Source organism: Pollicipes pollicipes, unplaced genomic scaffold, assembly GCF_011947565.3.
Source record: "Pollicipes pollicipes isolate AB1234 unplaced genomic scaffold, Ppol_2.1 Scaffold_6138;HRSCAF=7277_pilon_pilon_pilon, whole genome shotgun sequence".
In the NCBI taxonomy this organism is placed as follows: Eukaryota; Metazoa; Arthropoda; class Thecostraca; order Pollicipedomorpha; family Pollicipedidae; genus Pollicipes; species Pollicipes pollicipes.
The window spans coordinates 17,752,712-17,778,367 of NW_023596818.1; the positions used below are offsets into that span (position 1 = coordinate 17,752,712).

At 50.7% G+C, this 25,656-nt stretch overlaps 1 protein-coding gene across 1 annotated transcript; it reads left to right on the forward strand.

Annotated features, from left to right (window-relative positions):
- The first annotated feature begins 857 nt into the window (after positions 1–857).
- Positions 858–23,466, forward strand: LOC119106412 (heparan sulfate 2-O-sulfotransferase 1). The gene is made up of 5 exons (XM_037230056.1): positions 858–1,646; positions 11,010–11,167; positions 17,016–17,195; positions 19,734–19,909; positions 22,161–23,466. Exons 1-5 carry the CDS (start codon positions 1,008–1,010, stop codon positions 22,307–22,309), a joined length of 1,302 nt encoding a protein of 433 aa, XP_037085951.1. The 5' UTR covers positions 858–1,007; the 3' UTR covers positions 22,310–23,466.
- Positions 23,467–25,656: the final 2,190 nt, after the last annotated feature.

Here is a 25,656-nt window from a genome sequence, read left to right on the forward strand (position 1 = left end):
AGTCCTCCCCTGATGGGCCCAACGTGCTTCTCGAGATGTTCTCGTCGATACCACGCAGCTCGCTGGGGAGAAGCCAGCCCATCCTGCGGACCCCACGGCTCTCTGTCGCGCTACGAGCCGTGCATGTTGGGCCGGACAGTGAGAGGCAACGCCGGGAGCGTCGCTTGGACAGACCACTCCCGTCGGACGCTCCGCTCAGTGGCCCGTTACGGCTCGATTGTGCCTGCTGGACAGCCCACTCACGTACTCGTCCAGTCGAGAGGTTGTGCAAACCATCGTAGCGCACACACGGCCTCGCGTGTGGACTCGGATAGTCCATGGCCTATTACCGACGTTGCAAGAGAGGAGAATGTGGTGTGGTACGAGTCGGCATTTGGTTCCAACGGAACGCTAGGCGAGATGAGCCTGGTGAATTAATTGGCTTCGCTCGTAACTTAGAGCCTTTCATGCTACACAGATTGACCTCGAATATTTTTTTTTTCATTGATGAGGGGTCTTCAGCGTCGAGAGACACAAGGCGCCGCCATCAGCAGCTTCGAGGACGAGCAAAGAGCACATTCCGATGGAATTTCAAGGAGACCCCGTCCAGCGGCCGTCACAAGCACGTCACCACTCCAGACGCACCGCAGAGCCTGTTTGTAACCCGACGCGACCATCTGCGCCATAGCGTGTCCTCGTCGCTGCGGATCGGACGTCGCCGAGCGGCTGCGAGACGGCGAGCGGCGGCGCCGACGTCATTTCCCCACCGCCGGCGGCACCTGGCTGCACGCGCCGGCCGGCCGCGCGCCCGGCGTCTCACTCACACTTTCGCTGGTGGCGCCCTTGGGCAGACGCGGAGCGCGCGAGCTGACCCATTTGTCGGCGGTTCGGCTGAGGGGTGCGCCGCCGACCGCTGGGCGGACACTGCGGGCTGCTGCAGACGGACGCCAGGCGGGTACGCTGCGGCCCGCTCCGCCCTGCAGGCGCCCGGCCGTCGGCTAGCCCGTCGGTGATCGCTCGGGAGACCGATGGGCCGCTGGAGCGAGTCGCGGCGGCGACCCAGCTCGCTGGCCGCCCCGCACGTGCTGACCGTGCAGCGGTGCGCGGCGGCTCTGCTCGTGTTACTCTCGTACGGCGCCTTGCTGCGACTCGCTTACTCCATCTGGCTGCGCGACGTCGCCCCGGAGGCCCACCGGCGTCAAGCCACCCTGCCTGCCGACTACCAGACGTACAACAGCTGGCGCACGTCAGCTGAGCCCCGCCGCACGTCCGAGGACGCCGGCCTGGTGAGCACGTCCCCGCGCCGGACAGCAGCGCTGCTTGGCCAGCCGTACGCCGACGAGGAGGGCCCGTACCCGACAGGCGAGCAGGCGGGCGACTCGGAGCGGCCCGGCGGAGGCCGTGAGGACTACGACGACAGCGACCTGCTGGAAGACTTCGAGCCGGACGAAGACGCCTTCGAGAGCCGAGAGGAGGACGCCGCCGACGATGACGCGGACGATGACGCCGAGCCGCCGGTGAACAGGCGGCTGCTGGTGTTCACCAGCGTGCCTCAGGCGGGCAGCGAGGTGATCACGCTGCTGCTCAGGTGGCTTTCTGGGCAGAACCAGTTCAGCTACGTGCAGCTGACGACGGCCGGCGGCGGCCCGCTGCAGCCAGCCGAACAGGTGAGCTACGCTGTCACGCATGAGAATAGCAAACACAGTGTACCCGCAGTACACCAGTCCACCTAAAAATCTACATTGTTTCGAACGTTGCATTCACAATCGCACTCATGTTTTGATATTGCCGCCGCTGCGCTGTGGCCAGTACAGCGCTGCGACACTAACCGGCTCTTGGCCTCGCGATACCGTTGTTACTCCATTGCTCCGGGACATAGGCACTTCCAACCTCCCGGTGTCTGAGATCAACACTATACGTACCATGGCGACAATCACGTCCACTGCCAAGAGCTCGACTCTGTGGACGTCGTCTCGATAGGTTTAAGTTATAAGCGGTTCTCGCTTTCATGGTAACGCGAAGAAGCGACGCTTTTGGCGCCGGTAGAGCCGCCATCAGCGATGTAACGCTGCCTTGTGTCTGTCAATTCCAAGTCGATTCAGTTCCACATGTTTACTCGGAAACACTACCTGCAACACGCCGTAACGCGCACTCGGGGCACGGAACAGATAACATTCACTTGCGGGGCCCGGTTACCGCGACGCGCAAACAGTTGACACCGATAGCATCACGTTAGCAACGCCTCCAGCCTCACTGCATTCATTTCGGATCTCAATGACGCGTGGCGTGCCCTGATAGGTTTTCTGAGCTTTCAGTGTCTGCATCTCTGGACGGTCCCCTGCGTGTAGGTAAACTATATTCATCGTCGCTCAAGCTTTGCTGCAGGTGTTGTATGGCTTGGCTTCACCGCGGCTTGTTTCGTTAAGATGTACGAAAAGTGCTTTCCTATTAAAGGCCGCCATATAATATATGCCTTCATATATAGGCCACCATGTGATCGTGCCTCACCACATAATATACACATGACATGCCTGGTGAGGCGTGTAAAAGGAACGTTCCACATCTGAAGATGCTGAGGCAAGGGGCAGATATGATGGAATAGCCCCACTTGTACCTGATGGTGTGTTGTTAAGGCTGAAAAACGTTTATGAATAACAAAATTTCGCTTATCAGTATGCATGCTCCACATTATGTCGTTTCATTAAGTCATCGTGCCTTGCACAACATTGATTAAGAGCCAGCTAACGACCGTGATATCTAGAAATCGTGCTCTCGAACGCCAGATATGAACGACTCGACAATTGCGTTTTGCTTGAACTTGACCGCCGTATGGGCATTGAAATGGCAGGATTTGAATGACGCTATGATGGCGCCATGGATGTCTGGGTGATCCTGAAATAGTCTCTCGAGAACGTTTTCACATCTGAACGGGCGTGTGGCTCAGGAGCTAGAGGGGCTAGTTCTCAACAAGGACAGGGTGTGAACTGCAATGGCTGATCTTCACGGCGGCTATTCCATTCAAAACCCCATACAGATGTGAAACACTCCCTTTAGCTCATGTCTCAACAGTATGAAGTTGACCTTCCATTGTTATGCGCTTGTGGATCTCTCGGACGCAATACCCGTGCAGCGCGGATCCCCGCACCCAGGCAATACATATCACGTCATCGTTACTTCCGTTGCTTTCACCGTGGCAAGACTCCAGCCTCGTCGCATTGATTTACATAGCACTGATGCCCGGTGTGTCCTGATAAGTGTTTCTAAACTTACAATGCTCGCGTCAATTGGCAGTTAGCCGCATTTAGGGATGCAACATTCTTCAAAATGAGGTCAGAGCTGTTACGCTGACAGCTGTCGATTATCGACCCCGGTTAAACGACGTTATGAGGCAAACATTTACTCTGATGTCAAAACTCTGGCGTTTCAACGGCGGTTATGATCACAGTTGGATAGAGGCAAGAAAGCATTTCGTTCAGAACACAAGACATGTGAATACAGAAAGCACTCCGAACTCACTCACACTGCCACTAAAAAGGTGACAAAATGAAACTAATCTGCGCCCTCACATCGTAACTCACCCATCATACACGGCCCGTGCTAATTGCTGCACGAAACACAGGCAGGTTAACACTTACCACGAACATCATGCACCACGAACACTGCACGAACGTCACGAACATCCCAGGATTCAGTGCTAACGTCTCAGTGGCCAAGACACGGAACTGTTCAGGGGTGGTCGAAACAGAGACGGCTTAGCCGAAAGACTTCGATGGCCAGTTCTAATTATCAGGATGGAAATGTATTTGTCAGTGGGACTTGTGTTTATCTCGTTAGCGCGCCTTATTTCGGGTCTCATGATGACGTTTGTATGTTTAGCCTCAGACGAAGATTGCGAATGTGCAGCGCTTCTTAAATCTCGAGATCTCGCTATCTTAAGCTGTTGCTAAAGCTATTATTTTCAAACTGATCTTTGTCGCGCCACACTTCATTGTTACGTGTCGGTCCATCACGTGTTCGCCAAGTAGTGTACACTTCCTCCTGTACGCCATCCGTAATTGTATGTCTTCATGGTGTTCATTGAACTGGTCACAAATGCTTTACCTTGTTCCTCCCACACATTCCTTGGGCAGAGGTAACAAAAGATATTACACACTCCGTTCTTACGTTGCGTCACGCTGTGTTCTGCGTTCTATGTGTGCATTTTCCTTTCAGCCCATTAAGCCATATGTAAAAAGCCTTTCTCCCCGCTGGATACGTTGGCGTTTCCTGCAATGATCGCACTAGCATGGACTTTATACTCGGCCCACTTTTCCTGGCTACTTTAAGGTCTTGCACGGCGTCCTATCGTACGAGGGCATTGGCCGGTCTGGTCAGCTCATCTATGAGTACGAGTTGCACATACAAATCATGTATTACAAACACATGACAAACTATGCAAACAGATTCGAGGCATGTTTACATCCAATAATCTAAGGTTCCTTTCCATTGCCCGCTACTGCAACCCGCGTCTTGGTAGGGTTCAAACTCCTTCCACTAGATTTTTGCAGTGGGAGTTGTGAGTCAAGCTCGTGTGTTTTAAGTTAGAGTTGATTTTCATCGGTTTCATTTTTGTGGCTTTGCAAGTCATGAAATTCGGCCTAGTCCTCATCCGTGAGTAATCCATTTATTCTGGTTCCGTCCATTCCGCCATTTACGGACCGCTCCCACCGGTGAAGCGCTCCGGGTTCAGCGCTGCTCCCACTGGTGAAACGCTCCGGGTCCAGCGCTGTTCCCACCGTTGAAGCGCTTAAGGTTCAGCGCTGCTCCCACCGGTGAAGCGCTTTGGGTCCAGCGCTGCTTCCGCCGGTGAAGTGCCCTAAGTCCAGCCCAGCTGGCCCCACCGGCTAAGCGCTCTGTGTCCAGCGCTGCTCCCACCGGTGAAGCGCCCTAAGTCCAGCCCAGCTGGCTCCACGGCTCGTCTGGTCCAGGCTGAGCCTGCTCGGCGCCGCTGTCCGGACGTCAGGCATTTGCTCGATGACGCCATGACGGGCGTGGCGGGTGGCCCCGGTGGCCGTTGCCCAACGCGGGCTAATGACGCTGCCCACTCTCGGGCCGGCGGACAATCACGGCAGTCTGCCCGCCTGCAGCTGTCGGCCACCCAGCGGCCTGTGTGAAGCCTTCTCCGCGCGGCTGAGCGATCCACAGCTACGTGGGATTCACACGCCCCCTCCCCCCTCCGCTGTATGGTTTGCCATTTCCATTTGGACTTACCCTTTGGTCATCTTTGTTCGCTGTTTACTGCGGTTTATTGTCTACTTCTTATTTAACCGTTCTCTATTCCACCTTTGTCTTCAATAACTACTAGTATTCACTTGAGCTTTCTTATGCTTTTCTTTATCAATCCATTTTAACCTTATGGCGCTGCAAGCCACAGGGCCTTAGTACCTCTCATAGGTCATCATGCTCCACCCGTCGAGAGCACACAGAACAAACTCATCTGATAAAGGTTCAGATACACCAAATCAGTTCAACGTAAGGACGGGACTTGTAGTGTAATGCCCACTACATCGTTCAAAGCATGCCAGCCACCCTCCTCGCGGCAGGTGGGAGCCAATCACAGAGCGGTAGGCAGGCACATAATCCGAACGGCTCAGCGTTTTCAACGCAGGCGAGGTACAGATACTTTGGCGCTGCTGATTTTGCGCTGGATTGTTTTAAGCATGGCGTTATTATCCAGGCTGGGTATTGGGAGAGCTCATCTGATTGATGACCAAAGCACCGTAGTTATGCCATCTATAAACCTTTTAATGTGCCTTCTAGTGTAGTTTTCTAATATGCCTTTGTTGCAGTTGGATAGAGTGAAGGTACACCTTTTTGAAAGAGATTGGACGTGCTAAAGATGCCTTTAGTTCCAAATACACCATGCTCCTCCGATTAGGTCACGTATTGCTTTTTGCCAGATAGCTCTCTTCAATATCTGATAATTCTGCGTATACTGGCTTGGAAACAGACCCAATGGGAAACTCACTCCTCCTGGTTGTCCTCCCAGCACCACTGCATTTTAGTGTATAACATTTTGGCCGCGAACAAAGTGCAAAAGGAGCAATGCATGAGGCTATTGACAATTTGCTTCGGTAATCAAATGTTTGTGTTAACGAATGTTGTTTTTTATAATTGCTAGTTTAGTATTGGAAACAACGAGACATTGGCAAAAATCGCCCACGCGCATGATTCACATAGTCATGGATATGGATAGGCCAATTCCTATCTGAATCGTAGCAGCATTCCTTTAAGTGGTTGTTGCGTCTGCCGCTTGTCCTCATGAGGGATATGACGGTAGGAGACCGCAGCGTACCAGTAAGACCTGAAAGTCCTCGTATAAACTTAGCCAAGTGCACAAGGCTGCGGCGCGCCCGCGGGAAGGACAGATTTCTCCTCTCCGGACCAGTTTCAGTTCCGTCGCCGGCCGCGTTTCACTAGATTGTCCCTGGGAAGAGCCCAGCCGCGCCGCACGGCCCGGACGCTGGAACAACGCGGAACGGACCCTGGAACAGCGCGGACCAAACTATGGACCAGCACGGACCAGACCCCGGACCAGTGCGGACCGGACCATAGAACAGCACGATCCAGACCCTGGAACAGCGCGGACCGAACCCTGGAACAGCGCGGCTCTAACCCTGGAGCAGCGCGGCTTTAACCCCGGAACAGCGCGGAACGGACCCTGGAACAGCTCGGCTCTAACCCTGGAACAGCGCGGCTCTAGCCCTGGAGCACCGCGGCTTTAACCCTGGAACAGCACGGACCGAACCCTGGACCAGCGCGCACCGGGCCCTGGACCAGCGCGGACTGGACCTTGGACCAGCGCGGACGGGGCGGCCGGCGGGCAGCCGGCGGCGCTGCGTTAATAAAGCAGACAGAGGACGTTATGGGTTCTGGCTGACCAGTCGGAGTTTGAAACCTGAAGGCTTTCAATGAGCCTTCTTGCGAGTGTTTGCACAAATACATTCGGCTCTAGCATCTAGCGGATGATAAAGGGAAATGTATCTCGTCCTTCGCTCTGCACCTCGTCGCCTCTGCTCTGCGGTGGGGACAATTTTCACACGACGGCTAGAGTGGCGGCCGACCTTATTAATGCCAAACTGAAGATGCGTTATTGGAGCTGGCACGGAGCGCGCGAGGCACCGGAAGCTTTGCAGGTGACGGACCGGTTTGGGCCATATCTCGGCGATTGACCGCCGTATGATCATGTGACAGCGTCCACGGCTCGGTCCGACAGTTATGCAGCCGAGTTTTAATGTTTTCGGCGGTTTTGAGCGCTGCGGCGAGATCAGGACCTGTTTGCCAGTGCTTCTCTCCCATTACCTCTGTGGTGCTGACCGGCTAGCGGCGCGCAGAATCCGGCTTTCTGCCCTCACTCACCGGCTAGTCTTCTGTTTATCGATAGCAGACCCTCTCTTCTTAATATCGCCGGTTAATCTGGAGCCTTCGTAACTCAGGGTAAGCTGCTACTGCTGGCAATTGATTTGTTGCTTCTAAGGGCGCCCTGTTTGCGAATAGTTCGTTCGTGTTTGTTCATTAATTTAGTTTGATGAGCACACAGCTTTACACATAAAATAAAGTTGTTCCGCGTTGATTTCCTCGCTGCTACAAGGCCTGGCGCAAGCTGACTCTAGAGGGTCTCTGGCGAGCCCAAGAAATCGCACTGTGCGCACTGTTAGTCGGTGTCAGCGCCGTCCAGTTTTACAGGCATCACATTAGCGCGAGCTATGAACAAATACTTCGTTGAAAATGACCAACAAAATAAACTTGCTGAAAACGCACACAATGATGATGTTAGCTTTTGGACGAGCAAAGATTGTCAAAACTCAGAAATAAAAGGTGTGGCAGGCGAGCAGGTAGCCAAGCGACCCATAGTATCGGCAAGAGAAGAGCTTTTTAACTCCCTTGCTCTTTCTGCTGGCCTTCAGCGTCGAAGACTTTGTACTGCAGCCCTCCGTAGCCGCAAGAGCCGACGGTCTGAAGAAGCAACTGTTTATCCCCAAGCAGGAGCCCAGCGTCGGCGGTCTGCAGGGCTGGCGGATACGTTGCACCAAGTTAGCCTAATTAACCCATGACCAGAATGTTGCTGGCTCGCCGCACTATATTTTATCTTATCTGTGGGCAAACACCAATTTCGTGTCAGCCACTCGAAAATCTGACTTCTTCCAACCCCATGCTGTCCCCAATCCTAATAGCAGATGTTTGGCCCAGCCCATGGTCTACCAATGAGCACAACGCAACCCTCAATAGTCCCCAACTAGCAGAAAAGTAACGTCGGTATCTTTTCAACCAGTTTCACGTGGCAAGAGAGTAAATTTGGCAAAGGAAATCTTGTTTTACATGGTTAGAGCCGTGCGCTGAATTGCACATAGATGAGCGAAAGGGTACCTAAATATGCTTGCTTTGTGAAGTGTTGAGCTTGAAACGAAAGCAAGACAGGGCACATTTTCGGAAACGAATGGTTGTAGGGCGATGCCAAAGGAACATGCTGTGTGTTACGTCTCCACGAGATGTGACTTTTTGGAAATGTATTACGACGCTGTTCTTTAAAACTAAAGAGCATAACCATGATCATCTTCATCACCCTCATTATCATAATCATCATATTTATTAACAAACCCTGTGATTAAATGTGAACGTAAGTCAGAAAGGCACAAACGCTTAAATCGAACCACGTTGCCTGAAATAGACAGAGGTGAAGGCTGGGTTGCAACCGCCGCTACGGTACAGCTCGCCCAACTATTTACATGGAGTGTTCCACATTTGTATGCGGGTTTAAATTGAAACAGTCATCTTAAAGATCATTCTGTGCAGTTCACAGCCCTGTCCTTCATAATACCTGAAACAATCTACTTTCTGAGCGACACGTCCATGAAGGTGTGCGGACTATTTCGGGGCGACTATTTGGCCTTCATGACGTTATCATGACGTCATTGAAATCCTGTCATTCCATTGGCCGTGCGGCGATCAAGGCGAATAAAAGTATAATTGTCGAGTCGCTGATATGTGGCGTTCAAATGCACGATTTCCAGAGATAGCAGTTGTCAGTTGGTTCCCAATCAATGTTGTGTAAGGTACGATGACGCGATCAAATAATCATGTAATGTGGAGCATACTTACCGATCAGCGAAATTTCGCTATTTATAAAAGTTTTCCAGCCTTAGCAACACACCATTAGCTACAAGTGAGCTTTTTCATCATATCCACCCATTTCCTCAACATCTTCAAATGTGGAACATTCCTTTTGCACGGCTCACCGGGGATGTCATGTCTATATTATTTGGTGAGGGGATCGCTGATCTGACCTTACACTTTGCCCACGATCGTGTTATTTTGGTCGTGTCATTGATGCGTTATTAAAGTTTGTTCTGCGGTTCACAAAAAAATGCACAGCTACCACAGTTTCGTAGGCCCGAGTATAATTCCGTTATTTTCTCAGTTCTTTCACAGATTGTTTCGCTTGCGATGTAAATTTCGAAAGGCTTTGATAGGTAGATAGGTAGATGCAAGAGCATCTATTTCGCATTCATTTGTACTACAGATATTTGAATACTGGGATATTTTTGTTTTATAGTAAGTGCTCACCTGCCTGGCAAAACATTTCCGCTGAAGGACCCCTGAACACAAACGCACTTTTCCAACTTCCAGAAAGAATGGCATATGCTAGTGTCTCCTAAATGGCGTGTTCAGTCGCTTAATGCAGAGACGTATCTAGCGCCAGACCACAACATGCGTGAAAGGACACCAACCTAAATTTCTGGCTGATGCCGTATGCCTGAGCCATTTTTGGTATCCCAACTTGCGCTTTTAAAAGTTACGTTTCAAGTGAAACAGATATATACTTTTACCCCGTAGATATATACTTTTTATTGAGGGAATGTAATGTTACTACCTGCTTAGTGTGTGTTCTGAGCAGCCATGTGTAGGGATTTAGGAGCTTGGCTTCTATGAGCATCTCTTTTTATAAATATTTTGCATCCACGAGCATCCGAGAAGAAACACCATGCCAGATACGCTTCAGCAAGGAACGGAGAGTAGAAGTGGCAAAGGTTTCATTTTAATGAAATGGAACACTTAGTTACGATCACCAGGATGGTGAAACATGTCAGATTGGGTCGTGAATTAAAGTCAGGTCGATGCATAAATGTTTTTCCATCCGATTATTTGTGTTTTTAGAACGATGCTACCACCCCCTCTTCCATTCATTATACGCTCGAAGTCACCAAAAACTTAATACGTCGTTATATTCTAACTGCGCAACCTAAAACTGCAAGTGCCAAATGCAAAACCACCTGTAAAAATGTATGGGGCATCGAAGAGTTGAAGAGAAGCCTTTGATCCAGGCGAGTACCAGCGACGCCGCCAGACGAGCGAGTGTTACATGATCTGTGATAAGATTTGTTCAGCTCGAGCGGCTCGGTCCGGCCCGGACCGGCCGTCACGCTTTCTAGGATATCATATCCCTGCAACCGGTGTCCGCAGGCCCATGCCGTTTTCGGTCGCGCGAAGATCACTTCCTTAAAACTAAGTTAAAGCAAGTTAGGTAAGTTAAAAAATTCCTTTTTGTAAATGCATAAATTGTTATAGCCTTGCTTGCAAGCTACTTTATCAGGGGGTTCTTCCCGGAACAATACAAATCGCCATAAATCCCGTTTCTTGAAAAAACAACGTTGAAAGTAAGAGAGAAAGAAGAAACAAAGAGGAAAGAAAAGGTTAGCCAAATGGCAATTTAGCATAGAAAACATTTTCACACTGCGTGCATATTGAAGACGGGTCGAAGTCAGCGCCAGATATCGACCACTTGGTGTCGCAACGACATGATACATACTCTGACAGAGCAGAAAACAGACTATAGGATAGACAAAAGGATTAGCCAACGCGTCCAGAAAACCACGTACTCTCCAACAGAAGCCGTGTTAGGCAACCGGAGCAAATGAAGACGCGAACTCCCTGCATGATGCAACCACAGCACAAACTTGTTCTGATCAATGATAACACCCTTTCCTTTGCAGAGGCGCCTGGTGGAGAAGATAGCGTCTTTCTCGAAACCCGTGCATGACGGCGTTTGCGTATCCCACTCAGCGTATGTGGTGGACTTCTCGCAGCATGGGTCAGCCGCTCCTCTGCAATTCAGCCTGATCCGTGACCCAATTGACAGGGTCATGTCAAGGTCAGTGGGGGCGAATACGTGGATTGCCAAAGAAGTGCGAGGAATTAAGTACACAGAAACGTCACAGATCGGAGGAGTCTGTTTTACTTTTCAGCGCACAGTCCCATGGAAGCAACGGACTTCTCCACCTACCTTCCTGCTTTCAATGCTTCTGGAGAAGAATTTCACGCGCTAGCTCCCCAGCCACGGTTCCGCGGCTGTACATACACTCCAGTCCGCAGCGTGTCTCCTTCCCCGTAAACGTGGCTTCAAAAACGGGAAAAGTTAGGAGCCACTTGAAGCCAAGTCAGGGCTAAAGGTCAGGTCATGCAGATCTCCAAAGCCGCAGCTGTCAATGGCTGCCCGCACAACTCGGACCTTGTGAAGAGACGCGTTGCCACGAGTGGGCGAGAGACGTGCAGTCAACGTAACAGAGTTGACCAAGTGCCAAAATCTTTTTGCAAGACATCTCATCAGCAAACCTCCAGGGATCAAAATAAGTCATAAAGAGAAACCATGCCTGAGCGTTAAAGGTGTTGTAAAAAGAAGATGGAGCAACAATTTTGACGGTAAAACACCAGCATGGGGGCACGAAGATGCACATTCCTATACATAACAACAGTATGTATCAAGACCCTCGCGGCCGCGTCGGCTCAAACTTGCAATTCGCCAAGGCTCTTTATACCAGGTGCGGTCATCCGGCAATTTGACAGACAGGTGGTCACGTGACGTCATATTTTGCCTCTGATGTTGGCTTGGGAGTGGGTGCTATGTTGGTTGGCATGTCTGCCCCTCCCCCCGTAGGTCCTGATTGGAGGGTGTGAAGGACCTGAAAAGCTGACCGCAGGGCCGGAGCCTCAAATATCAGCAAGAGGGCCTCTTGCACCGATCGGGGGCCCTGTGGCAATATGGGGCTCTGCGATCCCCAGCGCCGAACAGTCGGCTTCGTTTCTGTCTGGACGCTGGAGCCCAGTTCCAAAGCAGGAGGAAGCACCTATTTCCAAAGCAACAAGGGAAGGACCTTCCCGGTTATCTCGGTTGGTAGAATACTAGACCGCCACCAGGAGACCCTGGTTCGAATCCAAGTAATTTCAAGGAGAGGATTCGGGACGTGATGCGTACATGGCCGAAAGCCAAAGCCAAATGCAGTCCTTCCCAGGACTCCAGAACACCTGACGACGGCCGGAGAGTTAACTGACCGAAACAAACAACGGACAGGAACGGTAGTCTGAACAATTAATTTATTCGTGTTACTTATCTTTTTGCCACGCATTCTGCGCGGTAAACGGTTTGTGACGAACCGCGAGGGCTGGTGGCAAATAACATCGTAATATTTCTTGGAAATTTGCTCCTGGAACAGAGACGAACTTTTGTGGAATATCTCCAAGATTGTCATATGTGTTTGGTAAAAACACCAATTTTCGGGCTGTTGCCTTCTTTGTTGGTAAGCAGCCCTTTTCATCCATATAAGCCTCTCTTTAACATGAAATGGCGCACCAGCCTCTTAAGCCTTTTGTGTTGCTACCTGCTTTTCTATTAGTTCTTGAGTGATATTTCTTTTCCGGCACCTAAACCTTCTCTTTTCATTGCTTTGTCAGATCAGTCTGAGAAAATCCAAAATTTTTGGCCACTCATGGTGTGGGGGTACTAGCTTTCTTCTTTTTGCCTGGATGGGGCCTTTGCGTAAATGAGGATGGGTCTTTACGTATTCTCCTCATATTCTTCACTTTTCTGCCCGAGTCACACTATCATTGGCTTCCCATCAAGCTGTCAGGCTGCCAACCCGTACCCATCAATAAGCTCTTTAGAATGTCCCAGCCGTTCCCATGATGCCCATTCTTGGCGATGGAATATCTCACAGCGTAGGCACTGCCGACGTCAGAGCTATTTTCAAACTTTGGATTTGCTCTCGGAAAACATTTTTCTCCTTGACAGCCATGCTTGAGATCGCAAAGGTGAAATGAACAGTCAGATGCCTGCCACGAAATAAAATTTACTAACCGTTATGTGATTACAGTGATTCGCATTCGCGTTTATTGTCTGTGAAGCTATACCTGCCCGACCTGCTAAGTCGGGCACACGATCAGTGCTCTGGTCGATGTGAATCTGTGGCCCGCAACATCTCCAAACGACAACCCGCTGCTGTGGGATGAGACAACATCACCTGGAAGGGTGCTGAGTGAAGTCACGAAGTTCGCCGCGAGATCTGCCAGGGCGAGAGAGCTCCTGACACCTGACTAGGCGCCGACCACCCCACTCTGCCTCGCTGATCTATGTTCAGCTCCGGCCACCTGACCAGGTGCCGGCCACCCCCACTCTGCGGCACTGGCCGGTGCTCAGCTCCGGCCACCTGACCAGGTGCCGGCCACCCCCACTTTGCCGCACTGACCGGTGCTCAGCTCCGGCCACCTGACCAGGTGCCGGCCACCCCCACCCTGCCTCACTGATCGATGCTCAGCTCCGGCTACCTGACCAGGTGCTCGGTGTTCAGCTCCTGTTACCTGACCAGGTGCGGGCCACCCCCACTCTGCCTCGCTGATCTATGCTCAGCTCCGGCCACCTGACCAGGTGTCGGCCACCCCCACCCTGTCTCGCTGACCGGTGCCCAGCCCGGGCCACCTGACCAGGTGCCGGCCACCCCCACTCTGCCTCGCTGACCGGTGCTCAGCTCCTGTCACCTGACCAGGCGCCGACCACCCCGCTCTGCCTCGCTGATCTATGCTCAGCTCCGGTCACCTGACCAGGTGCCGGCCACCCCCACTCTGCCTCGCTGACCGGTGCTCAGCTCCTGTCACCTGACCAGGCGCCGACCACCCCACTCTGCCTCGCTGATCTATGCTCAGCTCCGGTCACCTGACCAGGTGCCGGCCACCCCACTCTGCCTCACTGACCGGTACTCAGTTCCTGTCACCTGACGAGATTCCGGCCACCCCCACCCTGTCTCGCTGACCGGTGCTCAGCTCGTCACCTGACCAGGTGCCGGCCACCTCCACTCTGCCTCGCTGACCTGTGCTCAGCTCCGGCCACCTGACCAGGTGCCGGCCAGCCCCACTCTGCCTCGCTGATCGGTGCTCAGCTCCGACCGATGCCCACCTGAGCGACGAACGGGCCATCATTTCCCAGCCGGTCACGTCCATGTTTCACAACGCGCTGTCCACTGAATGAAAGAGAAACAATGAACAAGGACTGAAGTGACAGCGAGCGTGAGTGCCACCGGCGACGGGGAACTGATCCGCGACGAGGTCAGAGCTTGATCGCCATCAGACACCGCACTCCCGGCAAGGTCGGCTCGCCCCTCCGACCCTGGAGACACACCAGAGCGGCTCGTTTTCTCATGATTACGTGAGAAGGTTGCTGACAACAATGCTCCCGCAAAACAAAGAGCTGATTTCAGACAGCGCAGTCGAAAGCCATCGAGGTAAACGCTGAGCAATGGCTGTGGTGAAACACAGAATCAGTGCTTCTGTAGACAGAGCGCAGGGTGCCGCGGTTATGTCATGCCATCGTCTGCGTCTGCTGTTAATGCGCGTGAGCGCAGAAAATTAACAAGCAAAACAATCAGATGTCATTCGTAAGTAAACAAAATAAAGGCGATAGAAAACCTCGTACATTTTGAAAATGAGATGAGACTAAGTCGTCTTGCTAGCACCAAGACATTCACACGCAGTGTGATTGTTTGAATAACGAGTGAGCGCTAGAGTTTGACATAAATCTGAAAACATTATAGCTTCACAATTTACGCGAATGCGAATCACTGTAATCACATAACGGTTAGTGAACTTTATTTCGTGGCAGGCATCTGACTGTTCATTTCACCTTTGCGATCTTAAACATGGCTGGCAAGGAGAAAAATGTTTTCCGGGAGCAAATCCAACGTTTGAAAATAGCTCTGACGTCGGCAGTGCGTATGCTGCGAGACCTTTCATCGCCAAGAATGGGCATCATGGGAACGGCTGGGACATTCTAAAGAGCTTATTGATGGGTATGGGTTGGCAGCCTGACAGCTTGATGGAAAGCCAATGATAGTGTGACTCGGGCAGAAAAGTGAAGAATATGAGGAGAATACGTAAAGACCCATCCTCACTTACGCAAAGGCCCCATCCAGGCAAAAAGAAGAAAGCTAGTATCCCCACACCATGAGTGGCCAAAAATATTGGATTTTCTCAGCCTGATCTGACAAAGCAATGAAAAGAGAAGGCTTAGGTGCCTGAAAAGAAATATCACTCAAGAACTGGTAGAAAGACAGGTAGCAACACAAAAGGCTTAACAGGCTGGCGCGCCATTTCATGTTAAAGAGAGGCTAATATGGATGAAAAGTGCTACTTACCAACAAAGAGGGCAACGGCTCGAAAATTGGTATTTTTACAAAACACATCTGACAATCTTGGAGATGTCACACAAAAGTTCGTCTCTGCTCTAGGAGCAAATTTCCAAGAAATACTACGATGTTATTTGGCACCCCAACCAACATGGCAACCACTCCCAAGCCAACATCAGGGGCAAAATATAACGGTACGTGACCACCTGCCTGTCAAATTGCCGGATGACCGCACCTGGTATAAAGCGCCTTGGCGAACTGCAAGTTTCAGCCGACGCGGCCGCGAGGGTCTTAAATATACTGTTGTTATGTATAGTTGTGACTACATAGCAAAAACAAATTGGTGGGACGGAAAAATGACAGTAAGTTTGACCCTGTAGTTATATTCACTGAACTTTAGCATTTTTGTACGACAGGAACTCGAGAAGTGTCATTGTTTGGATGAACTCCACAGTACTCAGAAATTGTCTGTTATACTATTCGGTATGACAATTAGAATAGTTCTGAAATCCGGCGGGAGAACTTAGGCACCAGCGGAGTACACGACGTTACCAGAAGGTATTTTTGTGCCTGCAAGCAGCAGCAAACTTGCATATCGGGTGCCCTGCGGTTGCAAAAGTGGTCACCAGCTGGTGGAGGCTGAGAGGTGAGGGAGTGTATCGCGTGGCCCGTTTGCCATGCAACACCGTGTTAAGGTCATTACATATCTATCATGGTGTGTCCCAGCTACACGTGAGGCCGGCAGTACCGCCCCAGTCGCGGGCTGGCAGATCAGAGCGTCTCAAGAATCGCGTTACGTCCACGTTGTGAGAAGAATTTTTGTGCCCACAAGCAGCAGCACGTTTGTACGAAAAGATTAAAGATTTAAGATTTCGGAGGAAATGTTTGTTATGTGATCAATGTGCCAACAATACATAGTTGGCTGGTGGTAGGGTGCGCACTTGGATTGATCAAGGTTCGTTAACGGGACTTCCTACGGTATCGTTGCGGACCGTGCTTGTCGTCAAGTGCCTGCGGCGACGAGCGTTATACATGTAACACTGACCATACGCACACATTAGGATGACACGAGCCGTAACCCAGCCCGTGCCATCCGAACTCTGGTCACGGCGGCAGAATAATCCGAATCAAGGATGCGCAAACGATCCTCTAGCAATGCTACGGCGCTGCTAGACATGTCGTGCTGTGACAAGGGCGCAGTCCATCACTTGCGTTTGATTGTTCGCGCGGGGGCGAACATAAGGCGCCATGGTCGGCTAAGAGTGCCGCGGGCGCCATGGTCGGCTATGAGTGCCGCGGGGACCATGGTCGGCTAAGAGTGCCACGGGCACCATGGTCGGCTATGAGTGCCGCGGGCGCCATGGTCGGCTATGAGTGCCGCGGGCGCCATGGTCGGCTATGAGTGCCGCGGGCGCCATGGTCGGCTATGAGTGCCGCGGGCGCCATGGTCGGCTATGAGTGCCGCTCTGCCCGCGCTGTTCGGAGCTTGACATCGCGCTGACCTGTGCCTGTCTGTTGTTGTGTGGTGATAGATGACCTCTGCCCGGCCAGGTTCACCCACAGTCGGCTGGTGGGGGGCTTCGGGCCGCCGCCGGGCGCCGAGCCGGCCGGCCAGACGCCAACTCTGGAGCAGTGCCTGCGGGACGGCCGGCCCGAGTGCACCTTCCTGAACGGCCACCAGTACCCGGAGCTGGCCGTGCCCTTCTTCTGCGGACACGACAGCGAGTGCACGTGAGTCCAGCCGAATCATTGGCAATCCAACTGTTCATGTGGGCATTAGGTGCGTCCATGCATGTCCAAACGTATCCACCCATCAGCGCGCACGCCTAGAGACGCGCACACAAGCGGACATTGAACTTGCCCACGGACATGCACATCACCTTCTAGCAGGCTGAACGCCTGCAAGTGTACATGGAATGAACGGCTATGCATGCCCGCACGCCCGCGCGCACCATCAACCTACTGACACACAGCTACTGACACACAACTACCAGCACGCCAGACGAGGACGATGGTGCGAACCATTGTACCATCCGTGATATTAATATATCGTCTAGATTCTTCCGTAAAGCTACAACAATAAGAAGTTATAAAAAACAAAACCTATTGAGTTACTCATTGTGAACTGCCACAAATAGACTTCGCTACGCGCATTGGATACGACCGATCTTACACACATCTATTTGATCACTTTTTCAAAAACGCAACAATGGGGGTACCCCAAGGATCCATTCTCGGCCCAATCCTCTTTTTAATGTACATAAATGACCTACCTAAATTAAACAGTAACATGACTTGTCTGTCTTATGCTGATGACACTGCGATTGTTTTCAAAAATAAAAGTATTGGCGAACTTCAAAACAATGTCAGTACGCTTTTGCTGATGACTTCTTGGTTTGCTGCTAATTTTCTCTCCATGAACGTATCAAAAACATTCACACAGCATTACACAACCCTTTCTTCGCATTTCCGACTAAATGTGCAAATTAATGATTCACCTATTGAAGAGAAAAAAGAAGTTAAATACCTTGGTGTGATCATTGACAAATCTCTTAAGTTTACAAGCCACACTAATTTTGTTGCAAGCACAGTAAGTAGAAATATCGGAATAATAAGTAGGGTTAGGTACTTTATTGATAAAACAACGTCACATCTACTCTATAACACTTTGATTCTTCCTTACCTAAATTACTGCTGCTTGGTTTGGGGCATAAATTATGCTTCTCAACTAGATCGATTGGTAATTTTGCAAAAAAGGGCTGTGCGTCTTATAGAAAATGTGTATCCTCCGCAAAGCTCAGAGCCAATCTTTAAACGATACAAAATTTTGAAACTATCGGATATTGCTAAATCTCAAATGTTAATTGTGATGCACAAATTTTTAACTTCACAGCTCCCTGCATCATTCGATTTAATTTACAATCTCTACGAATTCAATGACATGGATATGAGGCGAGCAAAACATTTAGAACAACCTTTCTCTTATCGTAATTATAGACTATTTACAGCATCCTGCCTTGGCCCTAAGCTGTGGAACGACATTATGGTTCCGTATTTTCCAAGAATAGCTGATATCCCTGTATCGAAAACCATCGTTAAGAACATCATCTGCAAGCATTTCGTGAACACATATTAACGTAACAAACATATTTGAAGACATTGCCATCCTTGTGCTGTACATATCCAACGCACTTCATATTTGACCTCCTTCATATTTCATAATCAATTTCTGATATAAAGTCATGCACATATACCCAAAATTAATGGCGCTGGCTCCGGGAGTTCTCCCAGCAACAAGCTCTGCTTAGCTGGGTGGACTCCCTGGAATTCCAGCCCAAAACCCAGCACAAAAATGACCAGGTAATTGCCCCCTCCGACTTGTGACTGTATAGCCCTTACTAACACCGGGAATTGAGTGGTTGTAGATTATTGGGCGGTTGTAGCGGGCTGTCATTAGCTGATTTTGGCTAATGACTACTTTAAGCCTTTTCATCTATGATTTTTCCCTCCCTCCCACATAACACAATTCCCTCGGGTCTGCTCCACCTCCTCGCCTGTTTTTTTTAAGTTTGTTTCATCTTCCTAGCTGGGAGTGCCGCGACTTGATTTTATGTTTTCTGGTGTTAACGTACGGTTTACTGCGTCGCTGGGATTGAGGGAGGGGTACTCCTGGTTACCTGTTCTTGGGTAACGGCGTAGAAAAAAAAAACTTACGTGGTCGACTTCCTTCAGCTGCCTAAAAATACGGTATGGTGCTCTGGGCGTCTCGGAAGACGCCTCTGAAAGCTCTGAGAAATGCTGCACCAACCCACTGTTCTGACCAGGGAAACAGTTCGAGGCGTGGCACACGATCCAGATGCCTGGTGCAATGGTTCAGTGACATACCATTACAACGGCAACCTCGAACCACACGCAATAATGCAAGCCTTCTTTAATTAGGGTCTTCAATGTGAGGGTATATGCCTATAGCCAACATTGGTACGAAACCGAGGTCACAAATGGCGTGACTGTGGTGTGATGCAGCGCCATGCATGATTGCGGGACATTTAATGCTATCGCTGTCTGCTGACCAGACAGTCGACAACGCTGTCCGTCAACCAGACAGTCGACACCGCTGTCTGCTGACCTGACAGTCGACACCGCTGTCCGTTGACCACACAGTCGACACCGATGTCTGCTGACCTGACAGTCGACGACGCTGTCTACTGACCTGACAGTTGGGGCCGCTGACAGTGACTGATCAACGCTGACCACATTCTGTCCCGATAGGCGGCACAACTCGCGCTGGGCGCTGGAGCGAGCCAAGCGCACGGTGGAGCGCCGCTTCGTTACAGTGGGGGTGCTGGAAGACATGAACACCACGCTGGCCGTGGCCGAAACGTTGCTGCCCAGGTTCTTCTCCGGCGCCTGGGACCGCTTCTTCATCGACCTCGTCGGCCAGATCGGTGCGTTTGTCGTCTGCTATTGAACTTAACCCGTGGGGCCGCTAGTCCAACATGAGCTGTTTTCTGTGCAGCGTGACAGTCGAATCTTGTGGGACGGACGAACAATATGGGACGGACAAACAATATGCGCTATCCGTTTTCATGATGGAAATATTTTTCATGACAAAGTGTTCACAAACTGATAGGATATGCTAAACAATACGAAGAGAAAATAATTGTTTTCATGCAATTTTATGGACATTCAATAGCCAAACCACATTCATCAAATTCAAGATCAGTTTATACACGAAACGGGCTCCGTATATACACATCTCTTTCAATCCATGCCTTGAATCAAACCCAAAGGCTATGATAATGCCAGCCTGACAACGGTAATGCAGTTGTATCCGATGAGGGCGCTGAGTGCTGACTGCTCTACTATTATTCACATCAGTATCATGTGGAGCAAGGCATGCTCGAGGACCCTTAATAGCCATTGTCATTGGTCATTCATGATTGTCATTTATCGTGGATGATATTTAGGTATGTGAGCTTTGTAAGTACCGTATATATATATATATATTATTAGATATATATAATGATATATATATATATATTATAATATATATCACCCGGCGGCAACAGGAGTATAGGATTCTGTTTTGTCGCCGTCTTGCAGTCAAACTGACCACCCGAATCCTTTTAACACGCGCCCGGGTGGCCGGTCGGACGCCCTTCACTTGGGTGGTGGGGGGTGGGGGTCAATTTGATCCCCTGAGATCTCAGACTAAGAGAGCTAAAGACACCAAATTTACAGGGTGTGTTGGCCTGGACTTGAACTCACTTAGGTCAAATTTTGAAGCTCCTAGTTCATGACCTCTGAGTCAAATAAGGTCAAACAAAGTCAGTTTCCGGATTAGTCTCCAAAGTGCCCCCAGAACTTCGATACCTGTCCTAAGCAAAAGATAACATGCTCATTTGAGGTCAGTGGCCTTGTTTGACCTGTCGAAAGTCATGGTGACCTTCGACAATCATACAGGACTGCTTTAAGTTTTGCACTCGAATCAGCGACACAGATTGCGCTAGGTAGTATGTTCCTGAAAACAAAATTTTGAACTGGGTCATTTTCGGTCAGTGACCTACTCTGACCATTGAGAAGTCTATGGAAGATGTATAATGTGGTTGCTGTTATCACTAAATTTGAAATGAGCACCAGAAACTATCCCGTACAGTAAGCCTTTGAGCAAAAAACAAATGGGTTTTGACCTAGGTCTGACCTTTGCAACTGACCTTAGGTCAATGGAATCTGTTCATTCAATTGCTGTATTACCTAAGAAAGTATCTCAGAAAGGTGGGACTTCATCTAACAGTCCGTTATAGCATCAGATTGAGCAATCCCCTAGAAATTGCCTTCGAAGAATCCATGACCTGACTTTGACCTGCCGTAGGTCAGCGACCTTACAAGGTACATCCAAATTTATAATACCAAACGATCTGCTATTAAATTGTCTACAGCGTTGTAGAATTTGGCGCGGCTACGCCGCGCCGTTCGGAAAACATTCCGGAAAAAATATTTGAGGGGTCAATTTGACCTCCATCCGAGGGCGCGTTAAAAAATGTCGGCGGTAAGTGAGCTGGCATCATAGCTGCCCGTGCAAGCATGCTCTTATGATAACCAACAAATCGCAATTTCATTGACACATCTGTCTTATATATATATATATATATATTCTTACATACGTCATCTCAATGCATGCGTGTTTAATGGTTTTAAATATATGCAATGCATTTCAAGACAAAAATCGCATAAAAGTTTCGTCGTTCGGAAATGAACGCAGAACTTAGGGACGAAAAAAGCTCCGCACCGTAACCCTTCGTAAAATTGGATGTGCGTTGTGTGATGGTCATGCATACACCCACGGAATCACAAACCCTCTTTCACTTAGCAGCAAGCAGCAGCCCATGGTCACCGAGACCGGAGATCGTACCCATCCAGAGAATCTAAATGGGCCCACCGGATGCCTTCCCGTGTCGTGCGCATTCCAGCAGAGTCAATGCCTGTCGTGGGCCAGCAGGACACCTGTACGTTGTTAGAGCGATGCAGAGTAATTTTCCGTGTGTATTAACGTGATGTAGTCTACCCAGAATATCTTACTGTTCCGCCGCGTCGTTACATCAAATGTCGTGCCTGTTATTTGCGTGAGGGTACGCTTGATCAGGTTTCAGATATACTAGCGCCGCCGGTGTCAGCTGATACTTGTTGCGTCGCCAGGGGATTCCATGCTGATACGGCCGCGTGGCGAGCTCTCCAGCAAGGCGCGGAGCCAGCTGAGGGCTAACCTGACCACCGAGTACGAGTTCTACGAGTTCGTGCTGCGCCGAGTCGAGCAGCAGTACAACGCATTCGTGCTGGGGTCCTAGCGCTGCGGCACGTCTGCCTCGTGAGCGCACCAGGTGCCCCCACCGGAGCCGCGGCGGTGCACTGCCGGGCGCCCGGCTACTGATCACGTCCGCGGGCGGGCTGGCTGGAGACGGCCGCCCCGCCACCGCCACCGGGCGACGAACGGACGCAGATCCAGCCGAGAGGCTTCAGATCCGGCCCAGCAGATCCGAGCGGCTGCTGGTCCGGGGTGTGTGGGTGTGTGCGTGAGAACGCCCGGTGTCAGCCTGGAGCACGGATCGACACCGGCGCCGGTCAGCGCCGAGCTACGCCGCCGGCCCCGGTGAGCACGGCCGGTCTGACGGCCGGTCTGAGCGTGCGGCTGCCGCCGTCTGCCAGCTGCGGGGCAGCTGTCTGGGCTCACACGGCGTCGGCCGGCGACCACGGCGGTCTGGGGGGACCTGCCACGGGGCAGAGCTACCGACCACGGCGGTCTGGAGGATCCTGCCATGGGGCAGAACCATTGTCGGGAGCGTCGGACGGTCCAGCAGCGCGACATGTGCGTCGCGGCTCACAGCGGCAGTCTAGTCTTTCATGTCAATATGGACGTGCTGGTTTTGGTTGGCTATGACGGACGACGCCCTCTATTGTTTATCATGTTAGAGCTGACTGCGATTTGCGTGTGCGTGTGTGTGTGTGTGAGGACAGTTGGTGTGATTCATATGCCAAACGTTTCGTTACTGTGATCCTACAACGACATTTGTGGCATGACTTTTGCCGTTTGTTGGCTGATGTGTATGGATAACATTTCGAGGTCTACCTGCGAGCGCCAGTGATCAGGCCCTTGATGCAACTGAAGTCTGGTGGTCAAGATGTACTTCGCCATTAATGGGTGCGAATGATGTCAGAAGGAATCAACGTTTCTGATTGGCAGAACAGATGGCGTAAGGCATCCAGCGATAAGTGCATTGTTGGTGGAAGTTTGAACATGTGCGTCAATTCACCAAGTGATGTGGCGCTGGTAGATACCTGCTTTGTCAACACAGCATGTTTGCCAGTCAAAATGCCATTCGAAAAGAGTCACTATGCTAAACGCCATATGGAGTAAATCAGAACAACAGCATAAACATTCATTGCATTCGCGTGGATATTGCATCATATTTGTACACCGTCCTCCACAATAAATAATTTCAAGGTCTTATGACACTTATCGCACAAGCGACTCAACTGATTAGTGCATAAAAGTCATGACAAACAAGGCATGATTGTAAAAGCAAAGGAAATGAAGGTCGTTACATTCAGGGTGGTATGCAAACAGTCCAATGACATTTTCCCCGCAAGAGCGGCTACTTCAAATCAAATTTCTGAGCTTTTCAGAAGGGTTTTCAGAAAACTGGTAATACCAACCAAATCAGACGCGGCTGATGCAACTATGAATGAAAGGCACAAACAAGATGACATGTTCCCTTTAACCGCATTATTTCTGGCGCTTTCTACCGGACGGGAGGAGGGGAGAGGGGGAGGGAAGCCAAGTACGCGTTGAGCCGTTTTAAAACAACATCACGAAAGAAAGGACAATGAAGTCTTTAACACATAGACAAATCCAGTGAAGACCGACATGCTATGTGTGGTGCATGCTCTCCATTGGTATTCATGGAGACCTACCTTCCAGGCCACATCAGAAAACGTCTAAAGGTGGTTCATTCAGTGCTGCACGGGATTTCTCTAGCCGTTGCGCCCAAACCACCCAATACAGCGCTACACAATAACACCATGAACTTTCTCCTTACTTTACACATGACATGATACAATCGACGGACGGCGCCAGGTCAGCCTGCGACTTCTTAGAGTGGTTCAAAAAGGATAATATTTGAAGGCGAGGGTCAATCAGCTACTTAATGAATTGCTCGGTCGAAAGTGATGCATTTCGATTGAAATTAAGCAAAGACAGTCCTTTGGATCCCATTCAACGCAATGCTGACCGTCCTGCACCTTTCGGTCAAAAGAGTGATACGAGAGACCGAGGTCACCGACCTTACTTGATCCCGAGCCTCGACCGTCAGTCACTTGATTCACAGAGACTCAGGGACCTCACTTGACTCTAGCTACTCACCGGTAGTAATGTTCCGTGTACTTGCCGTCATGTCTCCGACCTCAGCCCTGCCGTTCGCTACAGCCATGTGAGCCGACATGACCTGAGACCACCTTGGCGTGTCAAAGTCAGTTTTGTACAGTTCGTGGTTTTTGACACACCAGCAGAGCTACATGAAAGCTGTACTTGAATTTCTTCATATGAGGTCACACGAGGTCACTGACCTAGCTTGACCTCTGTGTGGTCAGATGCCAACAGACCATCCAATAAACCTGTCACAGCCTCTCCATTGAAGCCTTTTACAAATCGATGATGACTTACCAATTTCGTTCAGTACGTACTCGGAACAGCGAAATAAACAGCTAATACCTCGTGCAAACGTTCGAGAGGAACATCACATCTCCATTACCTGACCCGACACAAGGTCACATCTCAATTACCTGACCCGACACAAAGTCGCAATCGGTCTCAAGCTGTGAGACATGTTTGCCCGCATGTGTAGGGAAGCACTGCGGTGTCGAGCGCAGTCACTGGCTTCATCGGAGAAACTTGAGAGGTCGATTTGGACCGCTCCGATAGCGCGGCGGCTCATAAATCATGATTGGCTGCTCCGTTTGACGCAGGTGCTCCGTGCAAATGTAAGCATAGCAGTTTTTAGTTTAATGAACACCGTGCAGGCGTAGCATATTATCCACCGGATTGCGAGAACCATTGCACCCCAAATGCCTATTATTGTAAGGTGGGCAGCTAAATACTGCCCACCGTCTATCTGGATAAGTGCAAGAGCAACAAAAACGAAGTAGGGTTTGATACCTGGGTACCTGAGGAGCATAAAGCATCCATCCGATGTCTACTCAACTGTTCGCGCAATTCCACGCGCCGCTTGTGGGCGGGCATTGTCTCATAGCCCTCTGCCTCTATCAGCTCCTTCCCTGGCGGGAGCCGTCTCGTAATCCTCTGTCTCCATCAGCACCTTCCCTGGGGGGGGGGGGGGGGGGGGGGGAGGGGCCGTCTCCTAGTCCTCTGTTAACATCAGCACCTTCCCTGGCACTTGCAATGGTTTGCTACCCAAGCTAACAGAAGTGCACTGACCGCAAACCACATGCACGATATTATGGCAGATTGCAGCAGCCATGATATTCGACCGCAGCGCCACCTAGGACGGCACGTCGATACCCTGCCTGCACCGGCGCGCGGTCACGGAATCTGCGGCGGCGCTGCAAGTTACATTGGTTCCTAATGATCTACACATCATGGGAATTATCAGCTCTGAATCCACCCAGGGCGACGCTTCGG